The sequence below is a fragment of the Pongo abelii genome, chromosome X (assembly GCF_028885655.2).
Source record: "Pongo abelii isolate AG06213 chromosome X, NHGRI_mPonAbe1-v2.0_pri, whole genome shotgun sequence".
Classification (NCBI taxonomy): domain Eukaryota; kingdom Metazoa; phylum Chordata; class Mammalia; order Primates; family Hominidae; genus Pongo; species Pongo abelii.
In genome coordinates, this window is record NC_072008.2 from 44,639,628 (window position 1) to 44,653,112 (window position 13,485).

The following is a 13,485-nucleotide window of genomic DNA, read 5'->3' on the forward strand; positions in this document are numbered from 1 at the left end:
GAGGTGCTATTTATTAGCAAAAGTTATTTCATGCTCAGGGTTTTTTGTGTTGTGTTGCTTTGTTCTGTACGTTCATCTTCTTTTGAAATGAACCCCTCCAGGACAGGCGCAGTGGCTCAGCCTGTAATCCCAGCACTTTGGGAGGCCGAGGCGGGCACATCACTTGAGGTCAGGAGTCCGAGGCCAGCCTGGCCAACATGGTGAAACCCCATCTTTACTAAAAATACAAAAATTAGCCGGGTGTGGTGGCAGGCGCCTGTAATCCCAGCTACTCGGGAGGCTGAGGCAGGAGAATCGCTTGAACCTGGGAGGTGGAGGTTGCAGTGAGCCGAGATCGGGCCACTGCACTCCAGCCTGGGCGACAGAGCAAGACTCCGTCTCAAAAAAAAAAAAAAAAAAAAAAAGAAAGAAAGAAAGAAATGAACCCCTCCCAATTACAAATAGAGAAAAAAAAAATCCCTCCAAGTTTGGGTGCCTGTCTCTATAAAGTTTGGGAGTAAACTTTATAGGCTGATAGAATTCTTATCTGCCACCCACCCGTCTTGATAAGTGCCAGATTTCTTCGATTTGATAATTGAAACGGTATCTTTTTTTCACACAGGATACTGGGGATAATAATGATTAGGCTTCTGGGCTGTGGAGACAAGGTTGCTTGAAAGAAACCCAGCTTCACCACTGAGACTGTGTAGCTCTGTGCCTCAGTTTCCTCAATAGTAACTGGGAATAAAAACTACCTAATTCAAAGGGCTGTTGGGACACTGGATGCCGCATAAGGTGATTAAAGCACAGCGCCTGGCACACATTAAACCCGTAATGGTTATCGTCACTACTATTCGTTACCTTTGAGGGTCCTGCCACCTATAAGGACTCTCTATATATGTTTCTAAATTAGGAAAAACATTCAGAAGCAGTTGGAGAGATGGGAGAAGCAGCCTATAAAGTTTGGTCCAAGTTGCCACCAACCCAGGGCAGCAGCTTGGGGCCTCCAGGAGAGTCCCCGGAGGTGGCCACGCCACGACCCTGCCTGGACCCCAGACTCCAGCCGGGAGCTGTGACCTCGGACGCCCTTCCTACTCACGTTGCGGTTAAAGCTGTTGCCCGGCAGCAGAGGCAGGGCCATGGCGCTCAGTGTCCGAAAATCGAGGGTCCCAGAAGAGACGGCCCGGCAGGCAGCGGCCGCTTGTCGGCCGCGTTGTTTGGCCCCCACGTTGCCTGGAGACGGGAAGCGGCGTCACGGAGGGAGGAGGGGAGGGGGGTTGGTGAGAAGGATCGTGGGGGGCGGGGGACACCTCCGCGGCGCGTACCTCCTCCCCAGCCCCAGTTCCCCTCCACCCGCTTCATCCCCGCACACACTCAGCCAGGTCCTGGTCTCCTGAGGAGTCTTCTCTCTGCACACGCAGTGTGCACACACAAAGATTGACTGTTCCCTGCCCCCGCCGCTTTCTGGTTTAACCCCCTTATAGAACTCAAAGCCTTTCTTGTACTTTCTTGCTTTTCCAATTCTTGTCGCCAACAGTTTTTTGCTATGTGGTTCAAACACACAGCAAAGTACAGAAAATAATATGACGCCCGTGTGCTCACTGAGATATTACACAAGTCGATATTTTCCTATGTTGCATAGACATCAGCTTTTATTTTGTAGTTAAAACGTTCAAGATGAATCTAAAGCCACATATACCCCTAACGAAAACGCGTTGTAATGGTAACCACCGCCTTCAGTTTTTCTTCTGGATATTTTTATATTTGTTGTTTGTTTTTGTTTTGAGACAAGGTCTCACTATGTTGCCCAGGCCGATCTCGAACTCCTGGGCTCAAGCAGCCCTCCCGCCTCTGCCTCCCAAAGTGCTGGGACTACAGGTATGAGCCACCGTGTCCGGCCCATTTTTGTATTTGAACTAAACGTTTGTAAGGCCAAATCAGGGGTGGCCAGGGGCGGAGTCAGGTGTCACAAATCGCAACCCCTGTCACTCCATCGTACACCCCAAGATAGCCGGGCCAGGAACCTCCTCTCCCGACACCTACGTCTAATCCCTCCCTGAAGCCCTAAAGATTGGACTCGATGCTCTCTCAGTCACCACCTCGTCTATTTCAGCTGCGATCCCATTGTTTCTTGCCTGGTTTTCTTCTTTAAAAAGAAAAACAAACACACACAAAAAACTAACTGATCTTGCCTCCAGAGCCGTCGTTTTTATAATTCATGGTGCAGCTGTTACTCTTCTGCTTCAATAATCTAGCCTTCCCGCCGCCTTCAGAAGGTGGCGAAACTCCTTATAGCCTGGTCTAAGGAGCTTTTGTCAGAGGGCACCTACCAATGCCCTCCATCCCTTTCTTTGCCTCCTCCTCCATCTACTCCAGCTCTGAGAAACCACTGGCAGTTTCTAAATCAGGCTCTGCGGTTTCTCCTCTTGGGGCTTTTGCAAATAACACTATCGTCTAGAAATACCCTTCCTTCCTATCTTTCACCTAAGTAACCCCTTCTTGTCTTTCAGGACTTGATTCAGCGTGGGAGTGGGGCATAGAAGGTATTGCCGTTTCTTCAATATATTCTTTCACCTTCTTCCTGCCACCTCCATCTATATTTGGTGTCTATTCTGATCGTGGCTTTCATCCTACTACATTGTAATTACCTGTTTACTTGACATTTCTTTAAATGCCCCCAAATTCCTCCAGGGCAGGGACTGTATCTCCTTTTTTATTCATCAACAATATCCATTGTTTCTGTGTTTATAAATTTTACACTCTAAATTTCTGCTACTTGCTTTTTTTGCCTGATTCTGTTATTGAGGCCAGGCGCGGTGGCTCATGCCTGTAATCCCAGCACTTTGGGAGGCTGAGGCAAGGCGGATCAAGAGGTCAGGAGGTCGAGACCAGCCTGACCAACATAGTGAAACCCCGTTTCTACTAAAAATATTAGTAGAATATTAATATTCTATTGGGAGGCTGAGGCAGGAGAATCGTTTGAACCAGGGAGGCTGAGGTTGCAGTGAGCTGAGATTGCTCCACTGCACTCCAGCCTGGGCAACACAGCAAGACTCTGTCTTGAAAATAATAATAATAATAAAATTCTGTTATTGAGATTTCTACACATTGACACATGTAGTGTTCATTAATTTAAAATGCATTGTATGATTATACCACAAATTGTTTAACTATCTGCTCTCATCTGTTGATGACAATTAGATTGTTTCCAATTTTCCACTAGTTACCAACAATGCTGCAGTGAGCGACTCTGCCTGTTCCTTTGGCAATGATCTAGGGCACATACTGAAAGATGGAATTACATACGTATCTGAGTGCATGCCTTCAGCTTTACTAGATTTTGCTAGATGATCTCCAGATAGATAAACCAATTAAGAAAGTCCCCTTCCCCGTTCATCCTTTCAACAATAGGTATTACCAAATTATATAATTTTGGATAATCATCTGAATAAGTGTGAATGGTATACTATTGTTATTTTAATTTGTTTCTCCCTAATTCCTAGTGCAGTTGGTCATGTTTTCCCATGCTTGTTACTTTCTCCTGTGACTCAGCTATTCATATGCTTTGCAGATTTTTCTCTTCGGTCATTTGTAGTTTTTTTTTTAGATAGAGAGATAGATAGATAGATATAGAGATATTCTGGATACTAATCCAAGGCATAGCAAATATTTTCTCATTGTCGTTTGTCTTTTAACTTCACTTATATAGAGTTCTTTATTGTACATAAATTTGTTATTTTACTTTACTCAAATATATCATTCTTTCAGTTATGGTTGGTGGGTTTTTTTTATTTATTTTACTTTTTATTTTTTGAGACGGAATCTCACTCTGTCACCTAGACTGGAGTACAATGATGTGATCTAGGCTCACAGCAACCTCCACCTCCTGGATTCAAGTGATTCTCCTGCCTCAGCCTCCTGAGTAGCTGGGATTACAGGCATGCGCCACCACACCTGGCTAATTTTTGTATTTTTAGTAGAGACGGGGTTTCACCTTGTTGGCCAGGCTGGTCTCGAACTCTTGGCCTCAAGTGATCTGCCCACCTTGGCCTCCCAAAGTGCTGGGATTGCAGGCATGAGCCACTGCACCTGGCCTGTTTGGTGTTTTGTATGTGAATTCAAAAATCTTATACTACTCCAAAAGAACAGTTATTCTCCTACATGTTCTTGCAAACATTTTCAAAATTCCCTGTTGCTTTTTAAATTGAAATAATTTCAAGCTAGTAAAAAGTTGCAAGAACAGTCCAAATAACTCTCATTTATCCTTTCCTCAGATTCCCCAATTGTTTTATATTTTACCACATTCATTTTGTCATTCTCCCCATATATAGTTTTTTACATTTTAGAGTAAGTTGCAGATATCATGCCCCTTGACTCCTAAATACTTCAGTGTGTATTTCCTAAGAATAAGGACAGTCTCTTATATAACTGAAGTACAATAATCAAAATCAGAAATTTAATATTAATACAATACTGTTTTCTTTTTTCTGAGACAAGGTCTCACAATGTTGCCCAGGCTAGAGTGCAGTGGCATGATCATGGCTCACTGCAGCCTCCACCTCCTGAGCTCAAGTGATCCTCCCACCTCAGCCTCCCAAGTAGTTGGGACTATAGGCATGTGCCACCATGCCCAGCTATTTTAATTTGTTTTATTTTTTGTAGACATGGGGTCTCATTATGTTGCCCAGCCTGGCCTCGAACTCCTGACTTCAAGCAATCCACCCATCTCGGCCTTATAATACTATTTTCTAATCTAAAATACGTGTTCAAATTTTGCAATTGTACCAATAATGTCCTTTTTTTTTTGGAGACAGGGTCTTGCTGTATCACCCAGGTACAATCATGGCTCACTGCAGTCTCTACCTCTTGGGCTCAAGCGATCCTCCCACCTCAGCCTCCCTAGTAGTTGGGAATACAGGCGCACACCACCATGCCCGGCTAATTTTTTTTTTCTTTGTTGAGACAAGGGTCTCACTATGTTGCTCAGGCTGGTCTCAAACTACTGGCTCCAAGCAATCTTCCTGCCTTGGCCTTCCAAAGTACTGGGATTACAGGCATGAGCCACCACATCTGGCCTATAATGTCCTTTTTTAGCAAAAAGAAAAATAATTTGTTTTGACCCAGAATCTGATGCAACATCACACATGGCGTTTGATTGTCACGTCTCTTGGTTGTCATGTCTCTTTATTCTCCTTTAATTGGGAACAGTTCTTCCATCTTTCTTCGTCTCTTATGACCTTGATATTTTTGAAAAGGATAGGCCATGGCTAGGCGTAGTGGCTCAACGCCTGCAATCCCAGCACTTCGGGAGGCCGAGGAGGGCGGATCACTTGAGGCCAGGACTTCGAGACTAGCCTGGCCAACATGGCGAAACACCATCTCTACTAAAATACAAAAATTAGCCGGGCATGGTGGCAGGTGCCTTTAATCCCAGCTACTCAAGAGGCTGAGGCAGGAGAATCGCTTAAACCTGGGAGGCACAGGTTGCAGTGAGCCAAGATCACGCCATTGCACTCCAGCCTGGGCGGCAGAGTGAGACTCCGTCTCAAAAAAAAACAAAAAAAGAAAAAGAAAAGGATAGGCCAGATATTTGGTCGAATGTTCTTCAATTTAGGTGTGACTGTTGTTTCCTCATGAGGAGATTCAGTTTATGGCTTTTGGACAAGAACATCACAGGAGGACTGTTGTGTCCTTCTACTTCAACAAAGGAACAGGCACATAATGTGCATTTTACCATCAATGATGAGGTTCACTTTGATCACTGGGCTAAGGTGAAGTGTGCCAAGTTTCTGTCTACAGATAGAAAGATGAAGATATAGATATACAGAGAAATAGATATATTAAAAGTCATGAGTTTATACTAATACCTCCAATTCCAATCAACATAATAGAGTCCCTGCTGGTATTCCCCTTTCTGCACTGGTGACGCTCTGCTCAAGCTGTAAGAAATCTCATTCCCATTATCCTCAAAATATAGTTGGCCCTTGAACAACACAGGTTTGAACTGCATTGGTCCACTTATACGCAGACTTTTAAAATTATTCGTGGGGCAGACAGCCCTTTCTCTGCTGTGCTGACTATTGCAACCTTGCCGTGTAAAAATAAAATAAAATAAAAATAAAATATTGGTGAGAAGCAAAACCCACATATACAGAGAGCTGACTTTTGTATACATAGGTTCTGCAAGGCCAACCATGGCACTTGAGTGTTCAAGGATTTTGGTGTACTAGGGGGTCCTGGAACCAATCCCCCGTGTACACCAAGGGACAACTGTATTTACTTACTTGCTCTATACTACAAGACCCTGAAAGCAGCCTCAGAACACCTAACTCATATCTTTGTAAAACAAGAGACAAATCTAGTAACTAGAGTTCAATATTTGCTTGCAGTGTTTTTCTTTGGTCTTAATGTACAGAGTCAAAATATTAGGCTCAAAAATTACTTAGGCTTTTGCCCCCCTCCCTGTTTAGAATGCTTATGTTATTCATTTACAAAACAGTTTGGTTTGTTCATGCCTATTCATATTCCACATTATGTCTTTTTTTTTTTTTTTTCTTGAAACAGAGTCTTGCTCTGTCGCCAGGCTGGAGTGCAGTGGCGCAATCTCGGCTCCCTGCAACATCCACCCCCAAGGTTCAGGCAATTCTCCTGCCTCAGCCTCCCAAGTAGCTGGGACTACAGGCGCCCACCACCAAGCCCAGATAATTTTTGTATTTTTAGTAGAGACGGGGTTTCACCATGTTGGCCAGGATGGTCTCGATCTCTTGACTTCATGATCCGCCTGCCTCAGCCTCCCAAAGTGTTGGGATTGCAGGAGTGAGCCACCGCACCCGACCTATTTCTTCTTTGTCTTATTTTGTATAAATGTGTTTCTCCCTTTGTAGTTTGATTAATTTAGCTAGTGGTTTACATGTTTTCTTACTTTTTTCAAAGAACCAGAATTTTTATTTATTAATTTGACCCACTGTTTTCTATTCTTAACCTTTACTATTTTTCTGCTTTTACTTTTATTGTTTTCTTCCTTGTGCTTTCTTTTGACTCATTTGTTATTCTTTTTCTCACTTTTTAAGCTGATATTGTAAGATTAAATAATTCAAACTTAAAGCTGTTGGAACTTTAAATTACCCTGAGCCTTGAGAGGATTCTAACTATGCAACCTGGGTCACAAGGCATGCAGCTGCAACTTCTGCCTTTTTTTCTCTTTTTCCTGTAAATAATTAAGACCAAATAGCTCCAGAGATAAGAACCCCTGATTCAAGTCACTACTCCTCCTCATAGAGTAATAAAGTAATCTTGGTTGGAATGTAACAATCTGTAACCAATCAAATCACTGTGGCGCATGTGCACTGGTCTTGCATGGAAAATGTAATCCTGCTGGATCATCTCTGTCTCTGCCTATGTAATTTAAACTTTAACTTCTCCATTTTAAAACCACTGACCCTATTCGTTTGGAGTCTGTGCTTTCCCAGTGGCCATCCTCAAGTTTTGTGCTTGGATAACTTCTACACTTAATCACATTTTCTGAAACTTTCTCTCTCTCTCTTTTTTTTTTTTTTTTTTTTTTTGAGACAGGGTCTTGCTCTATCGCCCAGACCAGAGTGCAGTGGCACCATTTCTGCTCACTGTAACCTCCACCTTCCGGGTTCAAGCAATTCTCCTGCCTCAGCCTCCTGAGTAGCTGGGATTACAGGCGCCTGTCAACAAGCCCAGCTAATTTTTGTGTTTTTAGCAGAGACAGGGTTTCACCATATTGGCCAGGCTGGTCTCGAACTCCTGAACTCAAGTGATCCACCCGCCTCAGCCTCCCAAAGTGCTGGAATTACAGGTGTAAGCCACTGCACCCAGCCTGAATACCATTATTTAAGGTTGACAATATAATTCACTCATTTTCATCCTTTTTTTTATTGATATAAGTGTTTACAGCTATAAATTTTCATATCATCTCTAAACGTATCCAATATCCTGATACGTAGCGTTGTCATTACTTGCTTTTTGTTGTTGTTGTTTATTTGTTTGCTTTTTAGATATTCTGTGACTTTGGCTTGTATTTTCCCTTTCACCCAAGAGTTGTTTAATAGAAAATGTTAACAGTTTCTAGTTAGAAAAGATTTGGGGGGGAGGCTTTTATTTTGTTCTTAGTTTTATTGCACTTTGATAAGAATTGTTTTAATATTTCTTTTCTTTCTTTCTTTCTTTCTTTCTTTCTTTTTTTTTTTTTTTGAGATGGAGTCTCGCTTTGTCGCCCAGGCTGGAGTGCAGTGGCGAGATCTCGGCTGACTGGAAGCTCCGCCTCCCGGGTTCAAGCGATTCTCCCACCTCAGCCCCCCGAGTAGCTGGGACTACAGGCGCACACCAACATGCCCAGCTAAATTTTTTTGTATTTTTAGTAGAGATGGGGTTTCACCATATTGGCCAGGTTGATCTCAAACTACTGACCTCAGGTGATCCCCTCACCTCAGCCTCCCAAGTGCTGGGATTACAGGTGTGAGCCACCACACCCGGCCCTTAATATTTCTATTGTGTAGAATTTATTGACGCTTTATTTGTGATCTAATATTTGATCAATTTTTGTAACTATCGCATATGCACTTGAGAGGGAAGGTGTATTCTCTACTATTAGATTCTAAAGTTCAGTATACATCAATAAATCTATTTTATTGACTATGCTGTTAACTTTATATCCTTACTTATATTTCTACCATTTGTTTTGCTCTGAGTGGTGTATTATACTCTCCTACTAGCCGAGTGTTTCTATCTGTATCTCCTTTCAGCTGTAGTTTCTGCATTTTAAAGATGGCTATTTGGTGCTCAGATTTTCATAACTGTTAAACCTACCTTGTGAAATTGACTTTTTTTTGGTCACGTTTCATTATTTGTTGGCCTAAATTCTACTTTGATATCAGGATCTCAGCCCCCACTTACTTGTTATTTCCATTTGCCTGGTACTTTTTTGTCCATGCCTTTGTTCTTAGCCCATCTGAATTATTTTGATTTAGATGTATCTCCTATACACAACATGTAGTTGGGTCTTGCTTTACGAGCCACACTGAAGATATTTTTGTTTTAGTAAGCGAGTTAAGCCCATTCACATTTGTTGATAAGACTGATATTTGTGGTCTCAACTTCAATATATTATTTTATATTGTAATCACCATGTATATCTACTGTTTCTCTTTCTTCATGCTGTTGTTGTCTTTGCTGTTATAATTTATAAATATCTTTGAATATATAGGAAGGCTTGTATTTTTGTTCTAGTGTTTGCCTTTGTACTTACAACATTTTTAAGAGATAGGGTATGCACATCTTCAATTTTACCAAGTAATATTAAATTCCTTTTAAAGTGAACATAGCTGATACATTAAAATGTTAATTTCAATAAATTTAATTTTATTTCTCTAAATCTCATTTGTTCTTTTTAAATCTATATGTTCTTTCTTTTAAATAGAGTCTTACTCTTATAATTTCCCTTGCTAATTTTATTTCTTTAATCATTTTAAACATACTTAGCAGAGTCCTTAACCAACAATTCTGATCTCTTATGTTCATGGGGTGCCACTTACCCTGCTTCTTGTGTTGGCTGACTCTCCCTCATGGTGGATTGTTTCCTTATGTGTTTATAAATGTTTATGGTGATCCCACCTATGTGGCAACCCATCAAGGTGGGACTGGCACCTTCTGATTCCAAGTGGAGTGTTCTCTCTAATATGCCACAGCTCACATGCGCTGACCACTGCTCCATCACAGCCACAATCTACACCGAGAAGGCCTCTGCCTTTCACAGTGAGGATATTTTACAAAGCAAAAAGCAGTTCTGATAAGAATTATTTTCTTAAGGAGTAATAAAGGAAAATATCTTAAATTAGGGCTGTTGGAAAAGTCTAGGACCTAAGGCTACCATACACATCCATCTACTACCTGCATGTTCATACTTGCCACTTCCTTTGGGGACAATGATATCTTTATCATTTTGTACCTATTTAGATACTCACCTCATAATGTCTGCTCTCCCATACACACACACAGAGTTTTAGAATAATTGATTCCATAGTTTCTCATTTAACAAATATTTATTGAACTTCTACTCTGATGTGCCAGAACCTCTTCCAAACACTGGGACAAATCAGTGATTAGGACAAAGTGAACACTTCCAAACACCCGAGATCTGAGATTCTCAGTCTTTTATAAGTTGTAACTTCTTGCTTCGTTTCCCTTTTGTGACACATATCTTCCCATACTGCCTCTCCTGACACGTCTACCACAAAGGAACATCTGAAATGGTATATAGCTCTTTTTAAAATAAATTTAAAGTAAACTAATTCTGGGAATTACAAGACACCCCCTGAAATAACCGAAGACACCTTGGGACATGTCAAGACCAGCACTGGGAAGCACTGTTCTTGATGTTCAAAGAATCTGTGTTACACACCCATGGATGAAGAAAGCGCAGGGGAGGCCAACAGAACTAACACTTCTGAGCAAGCTCAAACTGGCGTAAGAGCAAGGAAATATTTGCCCAGTTGGAGAATTTGTTCTGCGGAATGAGGTCATCTTGTAATCTGGAGCTTTTCTACAAGATGCAAGAGCCCTTGGCAGCAGGAAGGAGAGCCTCTGACGGTATTTCTGCACAAACTTCCTTTTCTCCTCCAGCGAAGACTTGTCTGTCAATTCTCCCTTCTCTTGATATCTTCAGAAATATCACTGCCCCATTCCTCTCGGCTCCTGAAAGCTACCACTCTTCTTCATTATTTTGTGCTTCCTTGGTTATATTCACATTTCAAGTCCTCATCCTGAGCACTTAAAGAAGAATTAGCACCAATCCTTTACAAATTCTTTAGAAAATAGAAGAGAAGGGAACACTTCCTAACTCATTCCATGAGGCCAGTATTACCCTGACGCCAAAACCAGACAAAGACATTACAAGAAAAGAAAACTATAGACCAACATCTTTTATGAATAGAGACACAGAAATCCTCAAAAAAATACTGGCAAACCAAATCCAGCAACCTATAAAAAGGATTATAAACCATGACCAAGTGGGATTTATTCCAAGAATGCAAAGTCCGTTTAACATCTGAAAATCAATCAATGTAAGGTACCATATTAACAGAATAAAGGACAAAAACCATATGATTATCTCAATAGACACAGAAAAAGTACTAGACAAAACACAACGTCATTTTTCAATAAAAACACTCAACAAACCAGGAATAGAAGGAATTTCCTCAATCTGATAAAAGCAGTTTATGAAAACTCACAACTAACACCACACTTAATAGTGAAATACTGCATGCTTATACCCTAAGACCAGGAACAAGAGTAAGATGTTCCTTCTCACCACTTCAGTTCAACTTGTGCTGGAGGTTTTAGCCAAGGCAATTAAGCTAAAACAAAATAAAAGGCATCCAGATCAGAAATGAAAAAGTAATCTCTATTCACAGAAGACATAGTCTTGTATATAGAAAATCTTAAGGAATTTACACACACAAAAAAAATTGAAAATAACACATTTAGTAAAGTTGTAGAATACATCAATATTCAAAACTCAATTGTATGTCTATGCACTAACAAACAATTCAAAAATGAAACAAGAAAACTATTGCAATTACAATAGCATCGAAAAGAATAAAATACAGATGAATATATTTTACAAAAGAAGTACAAGACGAACTAAAAACTGGAAAACATCATTGAAAGAAATTAAAGAAGACCTAAATAAATGGAAAAACATCTTTTCCATGGACTGGAAGACTAAATATTGTGGGGTTTAGGGGAGGGGGTTTGAGACAGAGTCTTGCTCTGTAGCCCAGGCTGGAGCGCAGTGGCACAATCTCAGCTCATTGCAAACTCCACCTCCCAGGTCCAAGCGATTCTCATGCCTCGGCCTCCCAAGTAGCTGGGACTACAGGCATGCACCACCACATCCAGCTAATTTTTGTATTTTTAATAGGGATGATGTCTCGCTCTGTTGCCCAGGTTGGTCTCAAACTCCTGGCCTCAGGTGACCCACCCGCCTCAGCCTCCCAAAGTGCTGGGATTACAGGTGTGAGCCACAGCATCCAGCCAAGAAGACTAAATATTGTTAAGATGGCAATAGCCCCCAAATTGACCTACGCATTAATTGCAATCCCTACCAAAATCTCAGCTGCCCATTTTTGCAGAAATGGACAAGGTAATCCTAAAATTTATGTAGTAATACAAGGGATCAAAAGAAGCAGAAACTGGCCGGGCGCGGTGGCTCACACCTGTAATCCCAGCACTTTGGGAGGCCGAGGAGGGTGGATCACCTGACGTCAGGAGATCGTGCCATTGCACTCCAGCCCGGGCAATAAGAGTGAAACTCTGTCTCAAAAAAAGTGAAAAATAAAAAAAGAAGCAAAAACCATCTTAAAAAATAATAAGGTTAGAGGACTCACACTTCCTGATTTCAAAATTTACTACAAAACTACAGTAATGATGACAATGTGATCCTGGTAAGGACACATATATAGATCAAAGGAATAGAATTGCAAGTCCAGAAATAAACTCTTACATTTACTGTCAATTGATTTTTGACAAGAGTGCTAAGACAAATCAATGGGGGAAAGCACAGTCTTTTCAACAAATGATATGAGGACAACTGGATATCCACATGCAAAAGAAGGGAATTGTACACCTGCCATACACCAAGACATGGAGATCTCACTATATACAATAATTAGGTTGAAATGGACCAGAGACCTAAATGTAAGAGCAAAAACCACAAAACTCTTAAAAGAAAACAGAGGAGTAAATTTTTTTTTGAACTTGGTTTAGGCAATGATTTTTTATATATGACACCAAAAGCACTAACAGCAAAAGAAAAACAGATACATTAGACTTCATCAAAATTTAAAACTTTTGTGCTTCAGAGGAAATCATCAAGAAAGTAAAAGGGCAACTCAGAACATGGGAGAAAATGTTTACAAATCATCTATCTAATAAGCAACTGAGTTGTATCCAGAATCTATATGTGAAAACTCTTACAATTCAAGAACAACTACAAAAAGAATAACAATAAATAACCCAATTTAAAAATGGACAAAGGATTTGAGCAGCCATTTTTCCAAAGATAAACAAATGACCAGTAAACACATGCAAAAATGCTCAGCATCATTAGTAATTAGAGAAATGTAAGTCAAAACCACAATGAGATACCACTTTACACCCACTAGAATGGCCATCATTTTTCTAAAAAATAGAAAACCACGCTGGGATGGGTGGCTCATGCCTGTAATCCCAGCACTTTGGGAGGCTGAGGCTGGCGGATCACTTGAGGTCAGGAGTTCGAGACCAGCCTGGCCGACATGATGAAACCCCGTCTCTACTAAAAATACAAAAAATTAGCCGGGTGTGGCGGTGGGCGCCTGTAATCCCAGTTACTCGGGAGGTTGAGGCAGGAGTATCGCTTGAGCCCGAGAGGTGGAGATTGCAGTGAGCTGAAATTGTGCCACTGCACTCCAGCCTGGGTGACAGAGTGAGACTCCATCT

At 41.2% G+C, this 13,485-nt stretch overlaps 1 protein-coding gene across 1 annotated transcript in view; it reads right to left on the reverse strand.

Moving 5' to 3' along the window:
- EFHC2 (EF-hand domain containing 2) overlaps positions 1-1,437 on the reverse strand; it is a 202,392-nt gene extending 200,955 nt beyond the window's left edge. Inside the window, exons 1-2 of the mRNA XM_024240474.2 lie at positions 1,354-1,437; positions 1,079-1,212 (exon numbers count right to left, since the gene is read on the reverse strand). Coding sequence (XP_024096242.1) covers positions 1,079-1,120 — 42 coding nt within the window. The 5' untranslated portion in view covers positions 1,121-1,212; positions 1,354-1,437. The remainder of the gene's footprint in view (positions 1-1,078; positions 1,213-1,353) is intronic.
- Positions 1,438-13,485: the final 12,048 nt, after the last annotated feature.